Here is a 23,276-nt window from a genome sequence, read left to right on the forward strand (position 1 = left end):
CTCTCGTGACAAAGCTTTTCACTAAAAAGTCACTCAGAAGCGGATACTTATGGCGCTACTAATAATTATACACAATCACTCTGTGTATTTTATTGAGATCTCTATGTTTTGCAAATGTAAACAGGCATCCAGTAAACACATCCAGAATAAAAAGGTGTACGGACACAGCACGTGGCCATGGCCGGGAGGCAGTGTGGTCTTCCAGCAGAAGGCAGGCTTTGCCCAGCACAGGAACGAGGAGCACGGAGCCTGTCCCAGGCCAGGAGGGTACGGCCCTCCATGACTCCCACAGAGACGCAGGAGTGTGGGGGGCAGGCAGGACAGAGAACACGCGGGAACCCTGACATGGGCATGTCTGCTTCCCAGGGCGGCTCTCAGGAAGGGTGCTGGGCAGAATGGTGTGTCCAGGCCTGCTGTGCGGATGGGCTTTACAGACGGCTCAAAGCTCAGACACACACGGGCTCCACCCCATCTGGCCACACACCTTTCTGTGTGATCTCCACTATTTAGGATTCGCGGGCCATGCAGAGAAACACTGGATCTGTGCACAGCCAACATGATATCAGAGACAACTCACCACCTCCCCGGGGCTGCTTTCCGCTTGCCAAAGGGGACAAAATGAAAGTCTTTGTCTTAAAACAAAAACTCTGTACATGCAAATAAAAAAAACTTAAAAATAACGGAAGACTATGTACAAGGCTAGCTCTTCGTAGAAGCTGCAGGTTCTGGAGACTGAAGGAATTCATATGGGTCATGGGTCACCTCTGGCTGCTCCCCAACACTGAGGCGAGAAGGACTTCCTGCAAGTGTGGGAAAGACGGGGCGTTCACACGACACGTTTGCACACACGCTGTGCTTCAGACCCGGCTGGAAACGTGTCCTTGTGACTGCGGTCAGCCACAGAGCCTCGTTCTCCCAGGGTCCGGGCCACCCCCTCACCTCCCTGAGCTGTGACTCAAACGTCTATAGCTGATAAGTGCCCCCTAACCACCCAATGTCCGGAGTGTTCTGCAGTCCGTGCTTGATCGAAAAATTATAACAGCAGCATGGGGAGCTCACTGAGCAAATTCAAGAAGCCAGGGAGCAACATCTGGTTCCCTTCCTGGGACTGCCAAGATCTTGTTGAGGTCCACGCACCTACCCACCCTGTCACTCATTACAGACAGAAGGCCCCAGGCCAAGGAAGGTCACCTGCTCTCCCCAAATCAGGGTCCTGGAAGAACAAAGCACTTCTCAACACCCTGTTTTAGGACTAAAAACGCCAATAGCAGGAAGAAACAAACATCCCCAGAGTTGAATTCAACACACCTATCAGCATCTGGGGCCTCGTTCTGCCCCATCCAAGAGCCTTGGGATGTGGCCACCTGGGGCTCCTCCTGACACGGGGATGGCCAGCATCGTATGGCCAAGACCCACAATGCCTAACGCTGAGTAAATTTCACTTAAACACTTAACTCCCATGCAGCCGCCTGACGAGGGAGAGGTTATTTTGGAACCCAGGGGGTTGGGGGCATCCTGGAGAGGGAGCAGGGCCTGCAGAGTCCTGGGGGCTGAACACGCAGCCCACACTAGCTCCAATGTGCCAGGATCGCCAGCCCTCCTGCCCTTTTCCCAGATGCCGCCCAGCACCAGCACAGTAAGACAGATGCTGGGCACCGGGGCCATCTTACCCAGGTGGTGCTGGTCCCTGTCGGAAGGGGAGGTGTTGGAGAGGGAGCTGAGGTTGGAGGATGGCCGGGAGCCTCCGCGCTCCGCCTGTGCCTCGTGCAGATCCTGCAGGAGCTTCGCTGTCTCGTCCAAGTTCAGGTGGCTGTCGTCAGCATCCAGCTCCTTCTTCACCTTCCCTGTGCAAACAGGGCGAGTGGGCGTCAGGCATCCAGCTGCCTGGGCCAGCACTGCATGCCGGCACGATCTCTCCCTCACTTCTATGCATGCTCAGGATGAGAGGCGACACGCGCAAAGCTGGGGGAGCCCAAGTAAGCCTGGAGGGCAGGGCAAGACCGCCTGAGTGGGCAAGAATCCAGGTGCCATGTCAAATCTGAGCCATTTCACACACAGAGTTGTTGCCCCCCTACCCCCCCAGTGTAAACAAGTAGGAAGCGGGACGGTGTGTGCTATGGAGGCTTGCAGACACCAGGACAGGGCACAGGCCAGAGCCAGGGGGTGCCCCGGACAGTGGGCGGGCTGAGAGCTGGTGAAGATGGGCTGCCTGGAAAGCTCCCAGGTCTGGGCCGAGAAGGACCTGTGTGTGCATGGGAGGACAGAACCCTGCCAGGGAGTTCACACACGTCTGCCATAACCCGTGGCCCAAGTCTGCAGAAGGGTGTGGCCCAATGGTGGGACGTCCCCCCTAAACTAAATGTGGCTTGGAGCCACCCTAAGAACATCGCAAAGCAAAACATGGACAGGGTCCGATGGCTACAAGTCACTGATGGCCTGTCAGACAAGACCCAGCACACCTCCAAGGCATGCGACCCAACACAGCACCCGAGGACCGATGAACCTCTACCGGGCAGGCGGAGGGTAGGGAAACGGCCCCACCAAACATGGGAGGAAGGGCATGAACAAGACTGGAGTCACATCAGCGACCGTGCACTCCCTAGGGAACCATCAAACCTGGCAGTAGGCGTGGGGAACCCCAAATAACTGGGAAAATAACCAGTGGCAAGACATGAGACCTGAGCTGCAGAGGGTTACTGCACTGAATACAAACAATCTAAAAACGCTCCAACCAAAGGCAGAGCTGCTGGGCTGGGTGACAAAGCAAGCCCTGGCCTCACGCTCTCTGCAGGTCTGAGAAAGCCACTTCTGACGTAGGCAGCGTTTGTCAACTTTGACAATGGTGACCCCCAGGGTTGGGTTGTTCTTGAGGGGCTGCTCCAGTGCTTCAGAATGTTAGCAGTATATCTGGCCTCCACCCCTCAATGCCACAAAGCACTATACCCCAAGTGTGACAGCCAAAGACATCTCCAGACACTGCCACAGACAATGGCGGGGGGGGCGGCAGGGGAGAGTTGGGGGGGAGATTACTCTCAGGTGAGAAACCCTGCAGTTAAGCTCAGGTGTGTCCAAAGTAAAGGCAAGGAGAAGGAGCACCACGAGAACCCCTGGTCATCAGGGTGGCCAAGGAGACTGAAAGCCCGAGTGCCGTGCAGAGCACAGAACACGTCTTGCGTGGTGGAGGCCACGTGGATGCACGTGCACACACAAATGCACTAACAGCAGGCCGAGGCAGGCAGCCCATTCCTGAACCACCACGCTGAGGGACCTTGGTTATCCTTCACATGCAGCCTGACACTAGAAAGGAAATGGGGCAACGCCGCCTTGGGGCCATCTGGGAGGGGGGCCCAAGGACGGCCGCCAGACTCCTGGAAGCAAGGACTGCCCTCAATGCACCAGCCCCGGGCCCCTGGGAACCGCCCAGCAGACTAATGCAGCACCAGGAACAAGAGCACAGGGTCCACTTCTTCCAGCGGAGCCTGACGATGTGAGCATGCCCAGCACAACCTACCCAGAGAGCCGAGCATGGAGATGTCCAGAGAGGCATCAGAGTAGGACTTCATTGACATGAAGTCCAGGACGGAGCTTCCGTCGCCCAGCGAGTCCCCAGCCTGCAGGAGATAGGTAGAGACCAATCAGAAAGAGATGTCACTGAGTGGGCAGTTAACACCAGCTACTGAACTCACGGAGTGACTGGAGCATCAGGACCCTGCACCCACAGGTGGGACAGGCCTGTTCTGCCACGTCCATCCCGGGGAGCAGGCAAGACCACACTATGTCCAGTCCACACTGCAACCCACGAGCATGGGGAGTGAGCTCAGGAGTGGGTGCCACTGCTGGCTCTCGGGGATGAACAGGTGCTGAGGGAATGCGGGACAGGTCCCTGCAACAGGCAGACACACAGGATCTGAAAGGCTCACGGCTACTTCTCTGGGATCACACTTAACAGCGTGGCAGACTCCAAGCCAGCATGTTCTCTCTCCTTTTGTGGCTGCCCCAAGCCCTCCTGACCCTCTCCTGTATCAATTTCCTGCTCTGCGTCATTACAGAAACAATGCTGTGCTGTCTGAGACATACTCCCCACCACACACAAACCTTCTATGCCTGTTTGTTGCTCAAAGATACTAGAATGTAACAGCTAGAGTATGGCTATTTTTAAAATCAACATAAAGAGATCATCTCTGGTATTTTAAGGGAGATATACTACCTAAGACCCCAAGGCCCCCAAATTCTGCCAAGTCACACCCTCACCTTGGTGCTGGATCCTAAGTCACTGATGGAAAGTTACTGTCCAGTAACAGTGCACTCCCTGACACACACCCTGGAAGGGCAGTTTCTTCACCAGATAGTTAAAAAACAAGAAGTTCAGCAGATGCAGACAATCAGTGGGCCTGGCTTGCGCAGAGGCATCTCACATGCCCCCACTCCATCCTCTGCCCTCCCTGGAGCTTGAAGACTCACACAGTGTCCCCAGCAGACTGGACAGCAGGGACAGGCATCCACCTCCACCCAGTGACTCACAGGGACCTGGAAAAGGGGGAGCTGAAGCTCTTGCTACTGAGCAAGGGGGCACCAAGCCTGTGAGCCCTCTCCTGTCAGACTGCCTTCTCTGGGTGTGAGATCTCTCCCACTGGGCTGTCCCATGAGACTGTCTGGGCCTGGGTGTGAGCCCGCTCCCACTGGGCTGTCTCATCTGGTGTGAACCCCCTTCTATTGGGCTGTCTTGTCTGGGTGACCTGAGAATTAGCTTCTTTCACCTGACTTTCATAAGAGCCACTTGTGTATGCTCTGTTAAATAACTTCTGTCAAGAGGAAGTGTTACAGTGATAACTTTGGGTTCCCAACAATACCAGGCTGAACTCACGTGTAGAGTACGGTGGTAGCCAGACACCAGGGGTGAGTGCTGACATAGTCCTACAACCACTCCACCATTAGCATCCCGCTCTGCAACCACAGACTGAGGCTTGGCGCTGTTTGTTATCCTGCCCAGGGCCCAGCACAAGGCCCTCGTTCCTTACGTGGCTGGGACAATCATCCCACAGCTGTGGCTTTCAAGGTTATTATAGGTTTACCTGATGACCCTAAAACATGAGGCAACTTGGAACTTGTAAAAACAATTTGAAAAAAGCTGGTTTGCTGCTAACTTATTTCCCTAGAAACCACACAGAGCCACAGTCCCCCTACATACCCCAAGAAGCATCCCAGAGGCTAGAGTGCCCGGTGGCTGCCCTGCAGTGTCCTGGAAACTACTCTGGTGCCCACCTTCCCATCAGCCGGTTTTGCATACTTGTTAAGTATGGAGATCTATACTCCAAGGTAGCGTCAAAAAACACACTATCGTTACACTTTGTGCCTCTGAGTGTGTTAAAAATTTAAGTCTAAAGAAAAACATGAATGCTGTATTTGCAAAGATGTCTGGGAGCCCCAAGTCGTGACGGCAGCACACCGCCACAGATGTCGTGAAGGGTGCAAGCACCAATGGAAGGAAGTGAGAGGAGGCAGAGGCAGGCACCTCCTCATATGCCAACTCCAGGCAACACACCGCCTGCCAACAGGAAAGACACACAACAGCTGGATGCCACCGCAGGCTTAAGGAGGAGGGTGGGGAACTGGGGTGTGTTGCTCCCGGCACAAGGGACAGCCTAGGTGACAGGAGGCTCCTTCTGAAAGCTCCCTGGGCTGCCCCCGGGCTGTCTGCGTGGAGGCACTGGTGGTAGGACAGAGGGTGCTGAGTGCTGGGCTCCCAGCTCAAGACAGCCTACAGCACAGACCCCACGTACGACTTGTGCTCCTTGCCATGGCACACCTGCATAACCCAGAGACCCTGAGCAAAGCCCTGCCTGCATCTCAAATCTGGCCACACCAAGGAACACACCCCCTCCTCAGGGGAGACACCCATGCCACCCTCTCCATTCTGTCACTCAATGAGCCCCACCTGATGGGCACCTGACACGCCTCCTCTGAGCGGGCCCTCCATCCACTGAGGCCAGGTAACACCTGTGACCCAGGCCCCCACAGCCTGCCCAGAGGCCTGGTGCCTCTGCTCCAACACAGGGGCTGTGTTCAAAGCTTGTTGTCAACATGCACGCTCCAAGTTACCCCAAGGGACAGGAAAAACGGGGAAACCGAGGCCAGACCATGATGAAGTTTCCTCAAATGCGGTCTGCTTTGGGTGCTGGGGATGCCCTGAGATCTGTCAAGCTGGCTTCACTGACAAGTGTGCAGTACACACGCACCTGGCTGACAGCACACAGTACCTGCCAGGAGGGCCGGAAGAACCCACCGCACCAGAAACAAGCTTGCTCCTTGCTCTACAGGCCCCAGCAGGCCCAGCCCTCCCAGACACCTGTGAAGACAGAGCCTCCAGCATGGCCACTGCTCTGCTGCTGCTGCATGTGGGCTGGACGAGAAGCGCTGTGGTTTTCCATCCCTTTCCCGAGTCATTAAAAATCAGGGCGGAGGAGACTACCACTTAATCAGCTTCTCAATAAAACAACACACCCCCCTCATCTCAGCCATCCCATTTCAGAGGCTGAACACCATCATTCCCCACAGGAACACTAATAATTCGGTTTTTACTTACTAGTCTGTATAACTCACCTTCACTTCGTCTGGTGGCTTCACTGGAACATTTCTCCTCTGCAAATCAAAACAGGTGAGAAGCCGATTTTTCCACAACAGTTTTATATGGAACAATTCATTCACATCACGTACGCACGTCTAAATTAAAAACAGCTTATTCGCTATTGCTGGGGCTGTCCTAATGATGTTCACACCATATTGTGAATCGAATTTGGGCCTTGCCTGCTTCCACGGTGCTGGCAGAGATGGAGCGAGATGGCCAACTTGACCCACGGAGGACCCGATTTGCATAGCCCCAGCCAAGATCCCCAGTGGGCTGAGTGCCCTGGGAATATCCTGGACGGGATGGAGATGGAGAAGTGAGAGAGCACCCAACCTGTTCCTGCAGCGCTAGACGCTTAAAACACAAAGTCCGACGTTGTACCCTGTGTCTCAGGGGCAATACGGGAAAAATACCAGGCCTGGCGGTTTACCCTGTTAGATGAAGAGGCACCAAAGCCCTCAGGTGGCCTGGATTATGGGGCCAGGTACCCTTCTCCTCAGGCTGCACAATGCCTATAAGAGGCTTACACTTCACCCCTACTGTGTGACCACGGCCTGAGCAGGGCCCAAAGTCACCTGGGGCCACTACCACGTGACCACATTCTGTAGGGGATCCACAGCCACATGTGACCACGTGTGGCAATCACAAGCCTAAACCTAACCGTCCTACAATCTGGCAGGAGCGTCACCTTGAAAATACCCTAGCTATGTGCATCTACCTAAAAACAATAATCAGCTTCCAAATGTCTGCATCTGCGCTCTTCTGTTTGTGATAACGTTTTGGAAATTCACCCGCACTGCAATTTTTATAAACTTAAGTAGAAAAATACATATCGCCACTATTTTAACGTCCTGCTCTAAGCACCACACAGCATAAAGACACAGCTTCAGACTCTGTGCCCAGGTGCAGCCCCGGAGTAAACTTTCAGACCACAGTACAGAAAACAGCACCTGCAGCACTGTGGCCACACCAAGCTGAAAAGTGAGAGTTCACTGGCTAGGCGGGGCAAAGTCTGGAGGGGAGGACACAGCTCCTCACAGGAGCTCCACAAATCTGGGAGGGACAAACCCAGCTGACCTAACCTGTGCACACACAGATGGGACACTGTGGGGCCAGGCACACATGGTGAGACACATCTGAACTCCACCCAGCCAGAGCAAAGTCCTCACTGAAACTTGACCACCAGAGGAGGCCCCAGAAGGGCCATTCCTTAGTATCCGGGCCAAACTCGCCCAACATAAAGGCCACCTAGACTCGCCCTAACAAAGTCTAAAAACAAACCCCAAGAAATCAGGTGACTCACAAAGACTCTGCCAAAATGAACATCAATGTTCCTTAAAGGAACACAGTAAAATCCAGACCAGCGTTGCCCAGCAGTAACCTAACATCAGCATATACCAAATTTTAATTTTCTAATAGCCAACAAAAATTAATGTTAATGCGCAAGTAACAGTAACATATTTTACTTAATCTAACGTACTGAAAACATTTTTTATTTCAACATATAATCCAAATAAACCAATGAAATATTTTTACATTTCATTTTTTGTACTAGTCTCTAAAATTCTGGTTTGCAGCTCACATTTTCATCATATCTAAATTCAGATAAGCCACAGTAAAATTTCCACCAGCCACTTGTGGTTGCTGGCTGCCGTATCAGCACAGTCTAGACAACAGAGAGACTCAACAATGTGACACCTAGAATCCAATAAAGCAAAAAAACCCAGCAAATTGTGGCCTATAAGCAGAGAAAAATCTGCCAATAGGCAAATCCAGAAGTGACAGAGATGAAAGAATTAGAGACAGATAGATGACAGAAGGACTGTGAAAGCAGCCGTAATAAATACCAGAAATAGGTCCAAAGATTTATAGGAAAGCATGAAGGTAACGTGAAAGGGGGGCAGATGCAAGAAAGAATGAAACAGCTAGATGAACACAGCACCTGATGGAGACGAGGCATAAACCACGTCACTCAACTGAAGCCATGGCCACAGAAACCAAACGCAAACGAGGGGGAAAAAGACTAAAAGGGAGCAGAGCATTGACAGCATGCAGGTAGAAAAATGATGAAAGTGGGGTGTGGGCAGAAATGGTATTTGAAGAAATACAGATGAAAATCTTCTAAATTTGAGGAAAACTATAAACTGATAGGTCCAAGAGGCTCAACAAATATTATGCGGAATAAACATGAAGAACACAAGGAGCCGCTGGAAATCAGTCACAGGGTTCAAATTTAAAAGCATCTAGAGGGGGCGCCTGGGTGGCACAGCGGTTAAGCGTCTGCCTTCGGCTCAGGGCGTGATCCCGGCGTTATGGGATCGAGCCCCACATCAGGCTCCTACGCTATGGGCCTGCTTCTTCCTCTCCCACTCCCCCTGCTTGTGTTCCCTCTCTCGCTGGCTGTCTCTATCTCTGTCAAATAAATAAATAAATAAATAAAATCTTAAAAAAAAAATAAAAGCATCTAGAGCAGCGTTCAGTAAAGAGCAGCTACTCGAGGCTTTGTGGGCACGTAAGGTCTGTAGCACACTCCTCTTTCCTTTTCTTACAGCCCTTAAGAAAGGGAAAAGAACATTCGTAGCTTAGGGGCCTGAGTTCGCCAATCCTGAATGTTACCAGGAGACATGTGACAAGTGGAAAATACAGATGAAAAGGACAACAGACACTTCGGAAACAATGTAGTCAGGCATCTTTTAAAGTAGACAGGAAAACAACCACCTGTAATTCCAGACCCTGGAAAAATGAATTTCAACAATAAAAGTAAAATAGGAATGTTTTTCAGACCAAAAAAAAAAAAGAGCTGAGCAAATTCACTGACAGCAAGTCTATACCAGAAGAAGTATCAAAGGAGGTTCTTGAGGACGAAGGAAAATGACAGCAAATGAAATTCGGGTATACAAAAAATTATAAAAAGTGCCAAGAAATGGTGACTATGGTCAATAGGGACAACTTTTTTTGTTTTTAAGTTCCTCTGAAAGAAAACTAGCTACTTACAGTAAAAACATGAAAATAAAAAATGAACTAGGGAAGAACAGCTGGCAAGAACCATGTCAGTCCAGATGGGCTCTTCCTACAGCAGCGGCACCAACGGCAGAGGCCAAGGGCACGTGTGTGCCCAGCAAGGGCGGCAGCACGGTGCACCCACCTGCCTCAGCTGGAAGAGCATTCGTGAGTGGTCCCCACCAGTGATCTGGTCCAGGAGGTCGTCCACCATTTTCTTGCTGTAGCTCCCAGCATCCTTCACGAACTCCTGCAGGCTGGAAGGGTGGTGGAAGAACATGATCAAGCAGGCACTGCATCCTCTAGTCTTCCAGATTCTTTCACCAGCACCGGTGGTCCTGATCCCAGGAGCCCACCCTGTCAGCCCATCTCCTCAGATGTTCCCCTACAAGAGAGGGTCTTACTGAGAGTGGCAAACCTCCTAGACATAGTTCTGAGGAGGGGGTCAGGAGTCTTCATCAGCTCTCCAAAGTGGTCCGTGGCCCAGAAAGGTTAAAAACATCTCAAAACAAAATTATTTTAAAAAAAGGGAAGTGAATAACAGTCTGTGTTCAGTTGACCCTCAAACAACACAGGATTAGGGGCGCTGAACCCCGCAGCTGAAAATCTACATATTAGCTTCTGATTCCCCCAAAACTTAACTACTAATAGTCTACTGTTGACTGGAGGCCCCTATGACAACACAAAACACTGAGTAATACAGATCTCGTACATTGTACGTATTACGCATCATATCCTCACGATAAAGCAAGCTAAAGAAAAACACGTTACCGGGAAAATGATTAGAGAGAAAATGTGCTTACAGCGCTGTACTACTTTTAACGAAAAGAAAAAAGCTGCATAAAGTGGACTCGCACAATTGAAAGCCACGCTGCTCAAAGGTCAACCAGATATCTTACACTAACTTCTGTACGAGAAGCATAATTTTATCTTTTTTTTTTTTGGATTTAAACACGTAAGTAGATTGAGGAGAGATGCTCTGCGATGGGGAGGGAGGAACAGGTACGGGAGCAAGTCTCTCCACACACACCCTAGAGTGTCATGTTGATTTCTGGATCATGTGAATGCTCAAAAATAAAAAATAAATAAAACCAAAATATTTAAAAAGGAGGCAGAGAACAAAAGCCGAAGTCCTAGCATCAAAGCCTGGGCAAAGGCTCAGAAGGGCTTCCCAGATGTCAGACCTTCCACAGAGTGAGGAGGGCTGCCAGTGCGGAAGTGAAACCACAACGCACAAGTCCCACCAGGTGCATGTCAGGAGAAACCACCAAACTGAGGTGTGAAGGGAGAGCCGGAACACTCCCAGCGTGGTCTGGAAGTGCCTCGGAACAGAGCATGTGGGGGGGTGATGTGGGGATGCCAGCAAGGAGCACTGTCTGCCCGCCTCCGTGTGCTGCCCTCGCCACTGGGGTTTCGGACGTGCGGCACCCAGAGCGTGTACGTATTTCAGGAGCAGGTGCTGGACAAGGCCACCGCTGTCTGGAACACCATGCCACCTGAGCTGAAGGTGGCTGCTGTCCCCGAAGGGCTGTGACAGGGCAGAGCGGTAAAGGAGCGTGTCTCCACTGGTGACACTGCCCTCGCCCACAACAAACCTCCCCCTTGGTTTTCCACTCCTACTTCTTTGGTCTCACAAAAACCTGGTTAGGTACTCACTGCAATAATGATAACTGATTTCTTAGTCTTCATTTTTAAAATATACCCCGAATTCTGTTTAGAATTAAACAAAGGTCTAATACGGAAAAAATCCATTTCTCAGAGGTTAGCAAAATTTTACTTTCCTCCTGGAAAAATACTAAAATTCTATAAGAGTGACCCACTTCTACTTGGCACACAAAGCAAAAAAATACACACAAGAGCAGTTCTAAAAACCACAGCATGATTTTAAAAGCACATCTTAACCACTGCTAGGGACTCGACTGTGTCCCGTAATCCTTACGTTGAAGCTCTGACCCCAGGGCCTCAGAACGTGGACGGCTTTTGGAGACAGAGCCTTAAGAGGTGATTAAGTTAGAACGAAGTCTTTAAGGGAGGCCCTGACCCGTTCTGATTGGTGTTTTTAAGGAAGCACTATCAGGAGAAGTCTCACATACAAGGACGCCCACGTGAGGACACAGGGAGACTATGGTCTGCACGCCAAGCAGAGGCCTCAGGAGAAACAGTGCTGCCTGTGCCTGGATCTCAGACTAACAGCCTCCACGACCACCAGACGATACATGCCTATCACTTAAGCCACCGGCCTGCGCTGCTGTTTCGGTGGCCCGGGCAGACCAGTACAGCCGTGAAGCCACATCTCAATAAAATCGCGGAACAAGCTCGACATGCGCACCACAGGTCACGCGCACACAAGTCCTTTTCTGACCTACACCCCGGATCATCACCTGCTACAGGACCAGCGCAGTTACCGCGACGAGACCGACTTGCAGCACACCAGTGGTTTACGGAAGGTGACTTGGAGACGTCTGCTCTGTAGGCCCGCCGCCACTGGCCATCTCCTCCACACGCGCACAGACAGGCCGCCCACCACGCACTAGGGAAACGGCTCCCACCGCAGAGCCAGCAAGAAACCGTCCGCGTTTCTGCGCGTGGCTACACCAACCCTGCTTACCTCAGCGCGCACTGCACACCCGTCTCATCTCCGTAGGCGGAGTAGAGCAGCTCCGTCTCGTCCGATTTCAAGTCGCCAAACACCGAATTGTTGTGCATTGAAAGTGCAGTGGTGGCACTGGAGAGAAACGTCACTAAGAGCACAAGAGGGAGAGCACAAGGACATCAGACGCACATGCCAGTGCCACCCGGGACGAGACGCGCTCCAGCATCCTGCAGGCTGTGCCCCCCACCAACCCCCAGTGTCACGCGCTTGCTTGTGTGCCGCTGCCACTCAGCACCCCGAAGCAGTACCAGCTTTCTGGGCCTCCCTAGCAGAACTGCCTCGGTACCCTCGTATCACCTTGTGTGCGCTCTGCAGGGGTGTGAGCACCAGGCTCCCGTCCCACCCCAGGCAGCGCTGCAGACTGAGCCTGCGAGCAGAGACAGGCTCCTGCTGAGGGGAAGTGGAGGGACTCAGAGGGTCCCTGCCCCGAAGGAGGCATTGCTGGCACCTCCACGTGAGGTCAGGGCTCGAGAGGAATGGTGGAGGGGGCACTCCAGGCCTTTCCCCGCTCGATGCCAGCAGTTCCACAGTGTGGCCAGAGAAAGTCCCCAGACACTGCCAGAGGTCCCCGGGGAACAAAACTGCTGCTCGCCCCGACATACCCAAAACCAGCAAGCCGGCCAAACACGTCTCTCAGACACAAGCACAGGCACAGCCAACACGCCAGTCCCCTCTCTCCCTCCCCCACTGTGCTCACCCCTGCCCACCATCATTCCCTAGACACCTTCGTGCACCCCACCCAGGGTCAGCATGGAGCTCAGACACACCTGCTGGTAAGAACAGACAGCAAGAGCTTGCCCACTGATGTTTATTGCCCTCACTTCAAATGACCCGAGGTTCACTGCTGGTTCAGAGCCAGCATGTGGATACCGTACTGAAAACAGGTGAGCCCGGAAGATCTTGGGAGAAGACTCAGGGTCCACATCTCTGCTGTGACCCCCTGCCCCTACCTACCCACCTCACTCACCTTTGCCCCTTCTCTCGTCTTTGAAGCCCAGCGTGGTGAAGCCAGGGAGCAGCTTGCTGGAGAGCGAGCTCAGGTCCACGGGGTGGGTCTCCTCCTCTGCAAGGGGACCAGGCTGTGAGCAGGCAGCTCGGGGAGCTCCCAGCCCCCACAGGGCCTCATGTGGGCACGTGGGGGAGGGCACGGGGGCTCTCTACAAAGACCAGCTAAAATCAAATTTACAGAAGCCACTACAATTCTCAAACCTTCCCTTTCTCCTCCTAAACTAGGAGTTATCAGCTCGTCTGTTCTCTTACAAAGATGTTACCACTCATTTCAGACACGGAAGTCAGCCAGGGTCCACACTCGGAGAACACTAAGCAAACCTGCCTATCTAGGGCCACATGAAGAATACTGCCAGGTGCCCCAGGCGGTGGGAGCGGCGCCACACCCATGCGGGTGAGAACAATGAAGAATATTTCACTTTCCTTCGTGTGTGAGTGAATGTATTACAAGTGCAAGTGAGCTTTGCTTTTCTACAAAGGACAAGCCTTCAGGGCACTTTTCAAAGAGATAGATGAGTATATAAATGCTTCTGAGAACCCCCAGAAAGGACTGCACAGGTGAACAAATCAGCGTCTGTGTCTCTCTCAAGATCTTCCTTAATAGGATTACCAAACAGGGCATTTCTTCTGAAGCGCATGTCTGGGCCTCTTTTGAGCTTTGCAAGTGGGAGTCTTGAGCACTCCGCTTTCTCAAGGGGAGCCCTCACTGAGTATCAGTAAATCCTCTGTGATGGTACCAGAAGTCAAGCCACAAGCATTCCTAGAACCACAGCTCTACGGGAGTGCAGCTCTAGACCTGCTGCCTGTGCTAGGGACCAACGGGGCAGAAGAGGTCTGAGCAGGACCTCTGCCCCCATGGGACAACTGCCCTCTGTCCATCTGTCACACCCGCGTCGTGTCAAAGGGGAATATACAGGAGCATGAAACCAGACGGGGACTCTTCTCCACGCTTTACCACTGGGGCCATGCTCTGCAGGGGAAATGCTGATCTCAAACAGGTCATCAAGTTTTAAAATCCTTGGTAGTGCAAAGACTAACAGAGCAGTGTGTGGGCCTCGGAGAAGCCCAGCCCTGCAAGGGGCCACGCACCGTCGGCGTCTGGCTCAGCCGTGTTGACCACGCTGTAGAGCAGGCTGCCGTCCCCGTTCTTCTTCAGGTAACCCATCTGCAAGAAAGCACACCTGAGTGTCCACCCCCCAACTGGCATCCTACGGCTGGGGTTTCTACTGAAACGCCAACAAAATAAAGGCCTTCAAGTATGACCTAACTGGGATGAATCCCAGAAGGCCACGAGGTTCTTGCCTTTCCCACAGAAAAGGCTACAGGGGCCCCTCTCATACCTTCCCGAATTTAATATCAGACCCGTGTGCTCTGGAAGAACTCAAGCTCCTTGTGACCCTTCTAAAGGAGCTTCTGAAACAGGAGGCTTTACCCAGAGACAACCATCTTACAGGACATCAGAACCTGAACCAGACGAGCCAGAACAAGACCCTGGTCGCCAAGTGCCATGTCAGCAGACGGCCTAAAGGCTCCACCGCCAAACCACTAGGGACTTACTTCCACTTAAAGACTAACCACTGAGCAAAACTACTCCTCCTCTGAAGGCCGCCGGGAAGGTTCAGAAGAGGGGCACCCGCATGTCAGTGTGGGGAACGGGAGGAGGGTGGCCTTCGGGCCTGTATGCTGGAGCCTGAGTGCAGGGTGGGGAGGGGAGGCAGGGACAGGCGATCCATTGCCACTGACCAAGTAACTGCAGTCAGGATTCTCGCTGTGGAATTCTAACCGAAAGGGAGAAGAGTGAGATGGACACAGTGCCGGGAGCAACGGGGGTTTGGGTGTGGACACATGCTTCTGACGCGTTCACACAGGTCAGCACTGGGTCTTTCCGAGCTCCACCCACAGAGGGCCCCACCAAGTGCCCAGGGCTCCCTGGAGACCCCAGGGCTAGAGCACTACAGGCATGCAGACCAGCGGGTCCAGCAGCACAACCGGAGCTACACAGGGAACTTCAAACTTTCCACCAGTAAGGTTTAAAGCAAGTACAAAGACATTGACCTCAATGTAGCTTACGTAACCCAACATACCTAAAACGTTATCATTCAAAATTCTTGACATACCACTGAGCGTGCATCTTAAAGCCTTCAAGCGGAAAAAACGATATGAAGCTCTAATGTTTTTTTATACAGGGTACATGCTGACATAAGACGATATACCAGGTCAAGTAAAAGGTACCAGAATTAATTTCACCTGTCCTTGTTACCCTGACTACCAGGACTAAAACTGTATGCAGGACCCTCACTATTTCTACTGGACATGCTGGTCTATTCTTACAGCAGCAATGGTGCTCAAATGAGGGTGGGGCCTCTTCCTGAGGACCAGCAGCTGCTGGGGCAGCTCCCACGGGCCACACCTGGGTCTCATGGAACCCCTGGGGCATTGCAGAGGTGTATGGAGACGTGAGCACACCCGGAGAAGGTTCCAGCTACAGCACAGAAGCCTGGCAGGCCCAGCCTCCACCAATGCTGATCGATATCCCCATCAAAGGGCAAGCCTTTCCACAGGTGTCCACACCACACACTGCTTCTGCAAGGGTCCTGCCTTCGAGGTGCCCCTGGAGGCCCCTCCCACCCGGGAGAGGAAGCGCTGACAGGAGCCAACACGACCCTGCGGTGACCTATGTATCGACTGGGCACATCCCCGCCCAGCCCTGCTGACGCTACCTTGCCCCCTGGGAGGAGCCGGTTGATCCTGTCCCGAGCCTCGTCGGCTGCGTGCTCCACCAAGGCCAGCACGTGCTCCTCCGCTGTGCTGTCGGTCAGGCTGCAAGCATTTCCTTCTGGCTCAAACATGCAGCTACGAAGCAGGCACAGCGCACAAGTCACCGGAAGGCCAGGGCACACGCTGCTCCCACCTCCCCCGGGGCCAGTCCCGAACACTCCGGGTCACCAGGGGCTGGTAGCACAAAGCGCACCTTAACTCTTCCCTTTGAGCTGTCACCACAGCAGCACAAGACACGTCCACTGAGAGTAAGGGTAGCCCAAACAGACACGAACTATTTCTCACGTGTCAGTCAGTCAAAGAGCCGCCTGATGGGAACCTTACAGCCTGACAGGAGCTTATAAACCTACAGTGTCGCTCAAGGCACCGTTAGTAGAAGGGGCAGAGCTCCGTGGAGGGCTGAAACACCCGCAGCAAGTGTGAGCTAGAAACACAAGGCCATGAGGCCCCAGGGGCATCCCAAGCCTCCAGCAGGTGGCCACAAGCCCCAGGTGAAGGAGTTCTTTAAACAGTCAAGAATCGCTGGGTATAGCACCCAAGGGAGATGGCCTCTCCTTGTGGAAGGTTCCAGAAGCAAATAGGTAGACCACTTCTAAGGAGCAATGAGAGCAAACCCTGCCTGGGGACTCTGAGCCTACAGGAAGGCCCTCCCTCTGGTCCGGGGTGTATGGCTGCAGGAGGTGGGGGCTCAGGGGGTATGATGAGAGAGAAGCCCCCACTCCCATGTGTGCTGCCTACCCAACGCAGCACAGTTATGTCCCCTGAGTCAGGGACAGCCAAGCCAGGCCACCAGCATGCATCCTGCATGGGAGGGAACCTCTAGTAAAGGGCCAACAACTATTCACAAACGACACGCCTGTGGGAACAGCTGTAGCCAGATGGGCTCTGGTACACACGCAGGACAGAGCCCGTGTGTGGCAGCAGGGGCTGACCCACCTTGGGCACCTTATGTCCATCAGTGTGACAGTGACTCTCCTGCAGGACAAGTCCTAGCTGGGCCAGGTTGTCTGCTGGCTGCCTGGGAACAGGCAGAGGCTAGAGCTCAGAGCCAGGCCCCTGGGTACCAGGCTGCACAAGCAGCCCTGCTGCGAGCTACTCTAATGCCGGCGGCAGCAGCACAGGCTCGCTCCCTCCCCCGCGCCCCCCACACCAGGCAAATGCACTTCCCTTTACCTGATGACTTCTCTACTCGGCCTTTTGGATTTCTTGGCAGTTTCTACTTGTACAGGTACCACCTCAGGGACAGGCTCCTCGACAGCTGTATCTTCATTGCCCAGAAGAGCTGCCTGCTGAGAAAAATCCATGTCCTGCATAAACGACATGCTGCGCTTCAAAGCTAACAGCCGCTCCTAGAATCAAAAAGGACAGAGCAGCAGGGCTTTACCTCCGCCTCACAGCCAGGATGCCATGACGATGGGTGGGATGGGGATGGCCACAGCCTCACCTGTCCTAACAGCTGACCTCCACGGCGCTACCGTGGGAGGTGCTTGTGGGAGTCAGCACCAAAGGTGCAGCCGGCCGAGGGGGCAGGGCAGGCCAGAGGGCACAGGGGCCGCACCTCACCTACAGGCTGATCAGGCACAAGGCACTGGTCCTAGACACATGACGCATGCAACCTAGCTCATGGGACAGATTGGGGAAGCCACTCTGGACGGCCAAGATGAACCGTCTGGATTCAGTGGGCAGCCACATATAACAAATCACAGGCTGGCTGCCATCCAGTGAGACAAGATGCCCAGGCTCAGCTCAAAAGATCCAGAACTTTCCACCAACTCTACAGGAGATGTTACAGCTGGATCATGAGCAGGAGCAGAGACAGTGCCTGGAGGAGAGGGTGGCCTGGGACGTCTACCCTAGAGCAGAGGGGTCCACACCGTGGCCAGTGACGGATGGATGGAAGCATGTCATTCACTGGGGGTGAGGTTCTGTTTAGGCATAAAAACAGAGGAGAACTCTCGTTTCTGTGGCTCCTTGCGGCCAAAGGGCTTCTTACTTTGCTCATCATCTTAAAGCCTGCGTGAAGGATCTTCTTGGCTAACTTGTAGTACACAGTGTCCGGTCTGTTGTAGGTCATGGCATTATCACACATCAGCTTAAAATCTGCCTGGAAAGGGAAAAAAAAAAGTATCCAACCAATTTGAAACGTCACGACGTCTGCATAAACTGGATTCCTGTGAAGAGGCTAAGAGTGAGTGGGAAACAAAAACAACTAGATTAGGCTCTTTAGTTTAACAAATAGTTTTTACATCTTCAGAAAAATGTTCCTAATTGTTCACTGGTCTTTCCCTGCACACACTGAGAAGCCTGCAAGCCCTGAACTTCCTCCTGAGACACTTGCAGGTCACAAGAGCATGGCAGCTCCCTCTCTTCCGTCTCCAGCTCTCCTGCTTTGGGAGGATCTTGGATATAAATGGGAACAAGTATGGACAGCCAGGTTCTTTTAATTAAAGCCAAGGAATGAGCTGAGACCCGGGCACATTCGTGTCCTCTATCTCTGACAGTTTTCCACAGAATTCAGAATTCTGTCTATAGGTAATTAAGTATCAAAACAAACACGTTCGCTAAAACAAGGAGACTCTTTCTGAACACCTTATATTAAAAGTGAACTATGGGAAACTTCAATATTTTGTCACCCTAACCGAATTACATATGGCACACGCCTGTCACAGGTGAGTCAGCCATCAGGATGCACAAGGACCGCTAAAGCCAGCCAGGCAACACAGTGCAAGCTATCCCGTCCCTTTCCGAGCCCTAGCACTGGCCCCACGCCAAGGTCCCCAGGGCTGGGCCTGAGGCCATGAAGCCCCAGTCCTTCGCCAGCCCCAAGGTACCAGTCTTGAGGGCGTAGGGGAAGGGGGACGCTGCTCACATCCAGGTTGGTCACTGGGCAACAGAGCAAACCAGGGCCTGAGTTAGAAAGGTGGAGGACTTGCGGGCTGCCACTAGCCATCTGCCCCTGGGTCAACGCCCAACCCTCCGGAGGAAAGCTCTGCCCCACACAATACCCTTTCTCATGGCACTCCTTCCGCAGCTTGGCAAACCCTCTGTCACGTCACCAGCAAATTGAAGCAAAAAAGCCAAGCCTTCCAAATTTAACAGAAAATAAGAAAGAAACCTGATACCCTTTCCTAAATGACATGATCGCCAAAGCTGTCAAGCACTCACTTTGATCCCCCCTGGGTTTCAATGCCAAGATGCAATTTCTACCTCAAAGCAACACACAGACTGAACAGCTATGTACTCAGGTGTTGTAAAAATTTATTATTCAAAAAAAAAATTAAATTCCCAGTTACTATAAAATAAAACTAAACATTAGGGAAACTGCATTTCTAGAAACACCCGTTCTGGAGCCAGACCGAATCGACACACTCCTGCTTGACCCAGTGTTTTCCTACGGCTTGCAACATATGGTCGGGCTTCCAGACAAAAACATAGAGGACATTTCAGCCAACCCACTCCCCCGATGCTGTGTCTGGGCGACCTCAGCCCAAACACTCAAATGCCCATGGAAACTTGCAACTGGAAACAAGCTAAGGTGGACAGAGTATTCACTGGACACAAACACAGAGCCTCACAGCAGTGATTTCAGGAACAGAAACCAGTTTACCTTAAACTCTGTGACTGACTTGTATTCATTGGCTACAATCTTGTCTTTCATTGTGCCAAAATCCATGGGATGTTTTATTATCATTGAGTATCCAGGAGCAATTGCATCCGTGACAGGAAAAGCAAAAAATCCATGAGGATCTTTTCTGAAAACAAAAACACCTTTATTTAAACCGGGAAAACAATAAATCTAGATTTCCAAATGATACGAAATCCCTTACAATAAAAATGTAATACAACTCACCAAATTTTAAGTTAATATCTTAAAAATTAAAAAAACACAAAACCCTATGCTCTTTAGAATTGTGGTAGGCATTTTTAATGACTAAAAATCCCAAAACTGCCATCCTGGCTTCGGCCATGACACGCGCATCACGGAGGCCCTGACCCGCCTGCACCGACTCAGCAGATGGAGCTCTCCCTGTGCTGCTCCCGCATGTGCCTGCCCACCCCCCACCCCCCCACCAGACTGGGTGAGCATCTGCTTCGAGGTGCTGGAGGGGGGGGAAGAACACCTCACAAGGGAAGACACCCCGAACGCTTCCAAGCTCAAGCTCCCGAGAAACTGCTTACCTCTGGAGCTGGCGGAGAAAGTGCTCTAACAGTTGCTGAATAGGCGTGCTCTCGTTCTCAGCTGACGATTCAAAAAATAAAAATATAAAGATGAGTAGAGAGATTTTGGTATCAGTCACCAGAGAGCTGCAACTACACAGTATGTACTTAGTTGTTTCCTGTTTCACGGTGTCTTAGGTCCCAGCAAGAACTGAGTACAAGGATAAACCAGGCCCAGTCCTGGCCTCCAAGAAGCACAGCTGGGTGGGAAAGGACTTCCATCACAGCACCAGTCCCCAAAACCCCTCAGAGCGCCCACACCCTTGGCACACAGGGAACTACCGCTCATCAGTCTGGGACCATCCTGGGCACTACCGGGCCCGGTACATTCCAGACGTGGTACAAAGAAGAGGACAGAGGCTTTGGACACAGGTGGAGCTTCACCCATTATCCTCGTGAGGCTCTTAAACCCCTGGTCATGCCCTGTTCCTCATCTGTGAAATGGGCACAAACACACACCACGCTGGGGTCTTTGGGGGCTCTGTTAACTGCACCTCGGGGCCCGCAGCATGGAAACGTGGATTCTGGTGAATGCAAACAGATGCCAACATAGGTTTTGCTCTCTCAGCTGTGACTACACATGTGATCTTTTCTCGTGCCACCCACTGAGAGCACACCCAGCACCCAGCCCTGGGTTTCTGAATGTCCACCAGGGCTCCCTGGGGAGATGGCTGGTTCCAGGGTTGAAGCACAACAGGAGTGCAGACCTCAAGTGGGTCCTCAATAGAGACTGTGACCAGGGCAGGTGCGAACATCAGCTCTTCGGACACACGGGAGGGAAGCACTGCACATGGGACCTCAAGCAAGCAGTCCTTCAGACTAAGCTCACGGGGACCAGCAACTGTTCAAACTCCCCAGACACGTTCATCTAGTGAAATGCTGTTTCATGCCGGACCTTCTCTGCGCCCCATCTTGCCTAGCAGCCCCAAGTCCACCATGGCAATGTCCTGCACAGGGGACGGGGACTGCCAGGAAACAGCACCCCCCACGATGATTACAATACAATACAATACCCCCTCCTCTCTCCCAAATCATAAACAGTCAAACCCAAATTTCAAGAAAAGAAATGCCTGAAACAAAACTTGTCTCCCATTAGTACCTCCTGTCTATGTGAAACCCTGAGGAAAGTGACTGCACACAGGTCAGAGGCTCTCTAGCATTTCAGAACCTTTCCTTTGGTGAAGCAGGCATAGTCCCTGTTGTTTCTGACAGCCTCAGTAACCGACTCAAGCACTAGTTACCTCCTATCCATGATAAGCTCACGGGTTTAAAAAAAGCGGAACACAGGAACAGTAGTTGACCAAGCCCTGCTCTAGAAGTCCAAAGTGACAGTAAGACCTCAGACCCAGCTACGTTTCATGCTGAGAAAACAACATTCCCTTCCCGTGCTCCTCCCGAGAGGCTGAAGGGCACACCAGTGCCAACCACTATGTCACAGAGATAAGCTAGAAAGCTCCAGGAAAGCCTCTAAAAATGCTACCCTCACCTGGCTGCGTCCGGCATGCTCGCACAGGCCTATCAGGGGGTGGCTCCACCTCCACCTTCTTCCCAGGATCAAAGTCATCGGTCTCTCCCTCCGTGTCGCCATGTTCCTTTTCCCGTTTCCGCTTCTTCTCTTCCTGTGAGGCAGAGTCAGGGCAGCGAGAGCAACGCAAGCAGTTTTAAACACATCTCCTGTAACTGAGGGGAAACACGAAGCTAAGAGAAAAAACCCCCTCCAGAGGCATCTCTCAGTTCAGACTCCCACCTTAAATGACCACCCCCAGGGCTCAGGCCAGAAACGATGCAGGAAGAGCCAGAAACAAAGCAAAGGACCTTCCTGATCTGTGTTTTGTTACAAATAGAATAACCCTTTCCTGAGGCCCTGCAGCACTTGCAGCCTGCCCTCCAGGGGACTTGGGGCCACCACATGCCAACTGCAGCCCTGTTTCACCTTTCTTTTCCTTCTTTCTTCGTCATCGAGGTGCTTCTCCTTCTCCGATTTCTTCTTCTTCTTCTTCTTTTTTTCTTTGTGCCGCTCGCGCTCGTGGTCTGACCTGTCATCATAGTAACTGGAGTCGTGTCCAGACCCCGAGAGCTCAGTCACTTCACTTCCTCCAACCTTGAGGACCAGCTTCAGGGGTTTCTCCAACGGCTTGTCTGTGTAATCTGTAGACAGACAGCGGGCTTCACTGTGTGCTTGGGGTGGGTAGAGGCACACGCTACTACCCAGGTGGGTGGCAGGGCTGGCCCAATGTGCATGTGTGACCGGAAGAACGCCCAGGCCCCAGGAGGTGGTGGGATTGGCCATGCTAAGGCAGCAGGCAGGGAGATGGCAGAACCAGCAAGGAAAGACCGGCTGGGTGTTCTCCCCCCTTCATGCTGCATTATGCTCCGGGAAGCGTAGAGGAAAGCAGTTTGCCTCACTCTGTCAGGGGAAGGAACAAAGTGGGAAGGGGACCCAGGAGCCTGATGCCCCATCCCTAAGCTCCTGGCTGGTGCTCACCCCCTCTGGTCCTGCAGCAGCAACAGGTGTCCGCTCACATGGGAGCAAGCTGCTGCAGGAACCCACAGGCAGGCGGCGGGAGGACAGTTACCAATTCTCTCCAAGACCAGACAAGCCAACAGAGATGCTCGGCCCCTTCCTTACGGATACAGGAGGATAACCAGATGCCTGGGAGCCCTGGACCCCCGTCTGGGACCCCAGGCAGTGATCCCAGAACCCTGGTGCCTGAGACGCTCAGCCGCGAGCCCGGGGCCCTCCCCCGGGACCCCGCCCGCCGCGAACTCCCGCCCGCCGGCCGGCCCGGCGTCACAAAGCGCGCCCGCCGCCTCACCCTCGTAGGACGAGCGCCACTCGGTCTTGTGCTTCTTGTGCTTCTTGCCCATGGCGGCGCGGGGCCGGGGCGCGGGGCCGAGGGCAGCAGCGAGCCCGGCCGGAGCGTGGCCGCCGCCCCCGCGGCCCTGGCTCGCCGCCCGCCTCGCCCCGCGGAGGTCGCCGGGCCGCGCCGGAAG

The 23,276-nt window shown here is 53.0% G+C and overlaps 1 protein-coding gene across 5 annotated transcripts; it reads right to left on the bottom strand.

Annotated features, from left to right (window-relative positions):
- Window positions 1-75: 75 nt before the first annotated feature.
- BRD9 (bromodomain containing 9) lies at window positions 76-23,247 on the bottom strand. Of its 5 annotated transcripts, none has more exons than XM_044386978.3 (16): window positions 23,099-23,244; window positions 22,216-22,430; window positions 21,769-21,901; window positions 20,244-20,304; window positions 19,672-19,816; window positions 18,058-18,168; window positions 17,238-17,350; window positions 16,007-16,139; window positions 14,376-14,451; window positions 13,246-13,341; window positions 12,234-12,366; window positions 9,771-9,882; window positions 6,601-6,639; window positions 3,512-3,611; window positions 1,671-1,844; window positions 76-800 (listed from the first exon to the last, which is right to left on the bottom strand). In XM_044386978.3, exons 1-16 carry the CDS (start codon window positions 23,148-23,150, stop codon window positions 700-702), a joined length of 1,794 nt encoding a protein of 597 aa, XP_044242913.1. In that variant the 5' UTR covers window positions 23,151-23,244; the 3' UTR covers window positions 76-699. The 5 variants fall into 5 exon arrangements, with proteins under 5 accessions (XP_044242913.1, XP_026362414.1, XP_026362413.1 ...); XM_026506629.4 differs by having other exon boundaries at window positions 17,238-17,353; XM_026506628.4 differs by having other exon boundaries at window positions 17,238-17,413.
- Between the last annotated feature and the right edge of the window lie 29 nt (window positions 23,248-23,276).

This window comes from Ursus arctos, unplaced genomic scaffold (assembly GCF_023065955.2).
Source record: "Ursus arctos isolate Adak ecotype North America unplaced genomic scaffold, UrsArc2.0 scaffold_15, whole genome shotgun sequence".
Taxonomy (NCBI): domain Eukaryota; kingdom Metazoa; phylum Chordata; class Mammalia; order Carnivora; family Ursidae; genus Ursus; species Ursus arctos.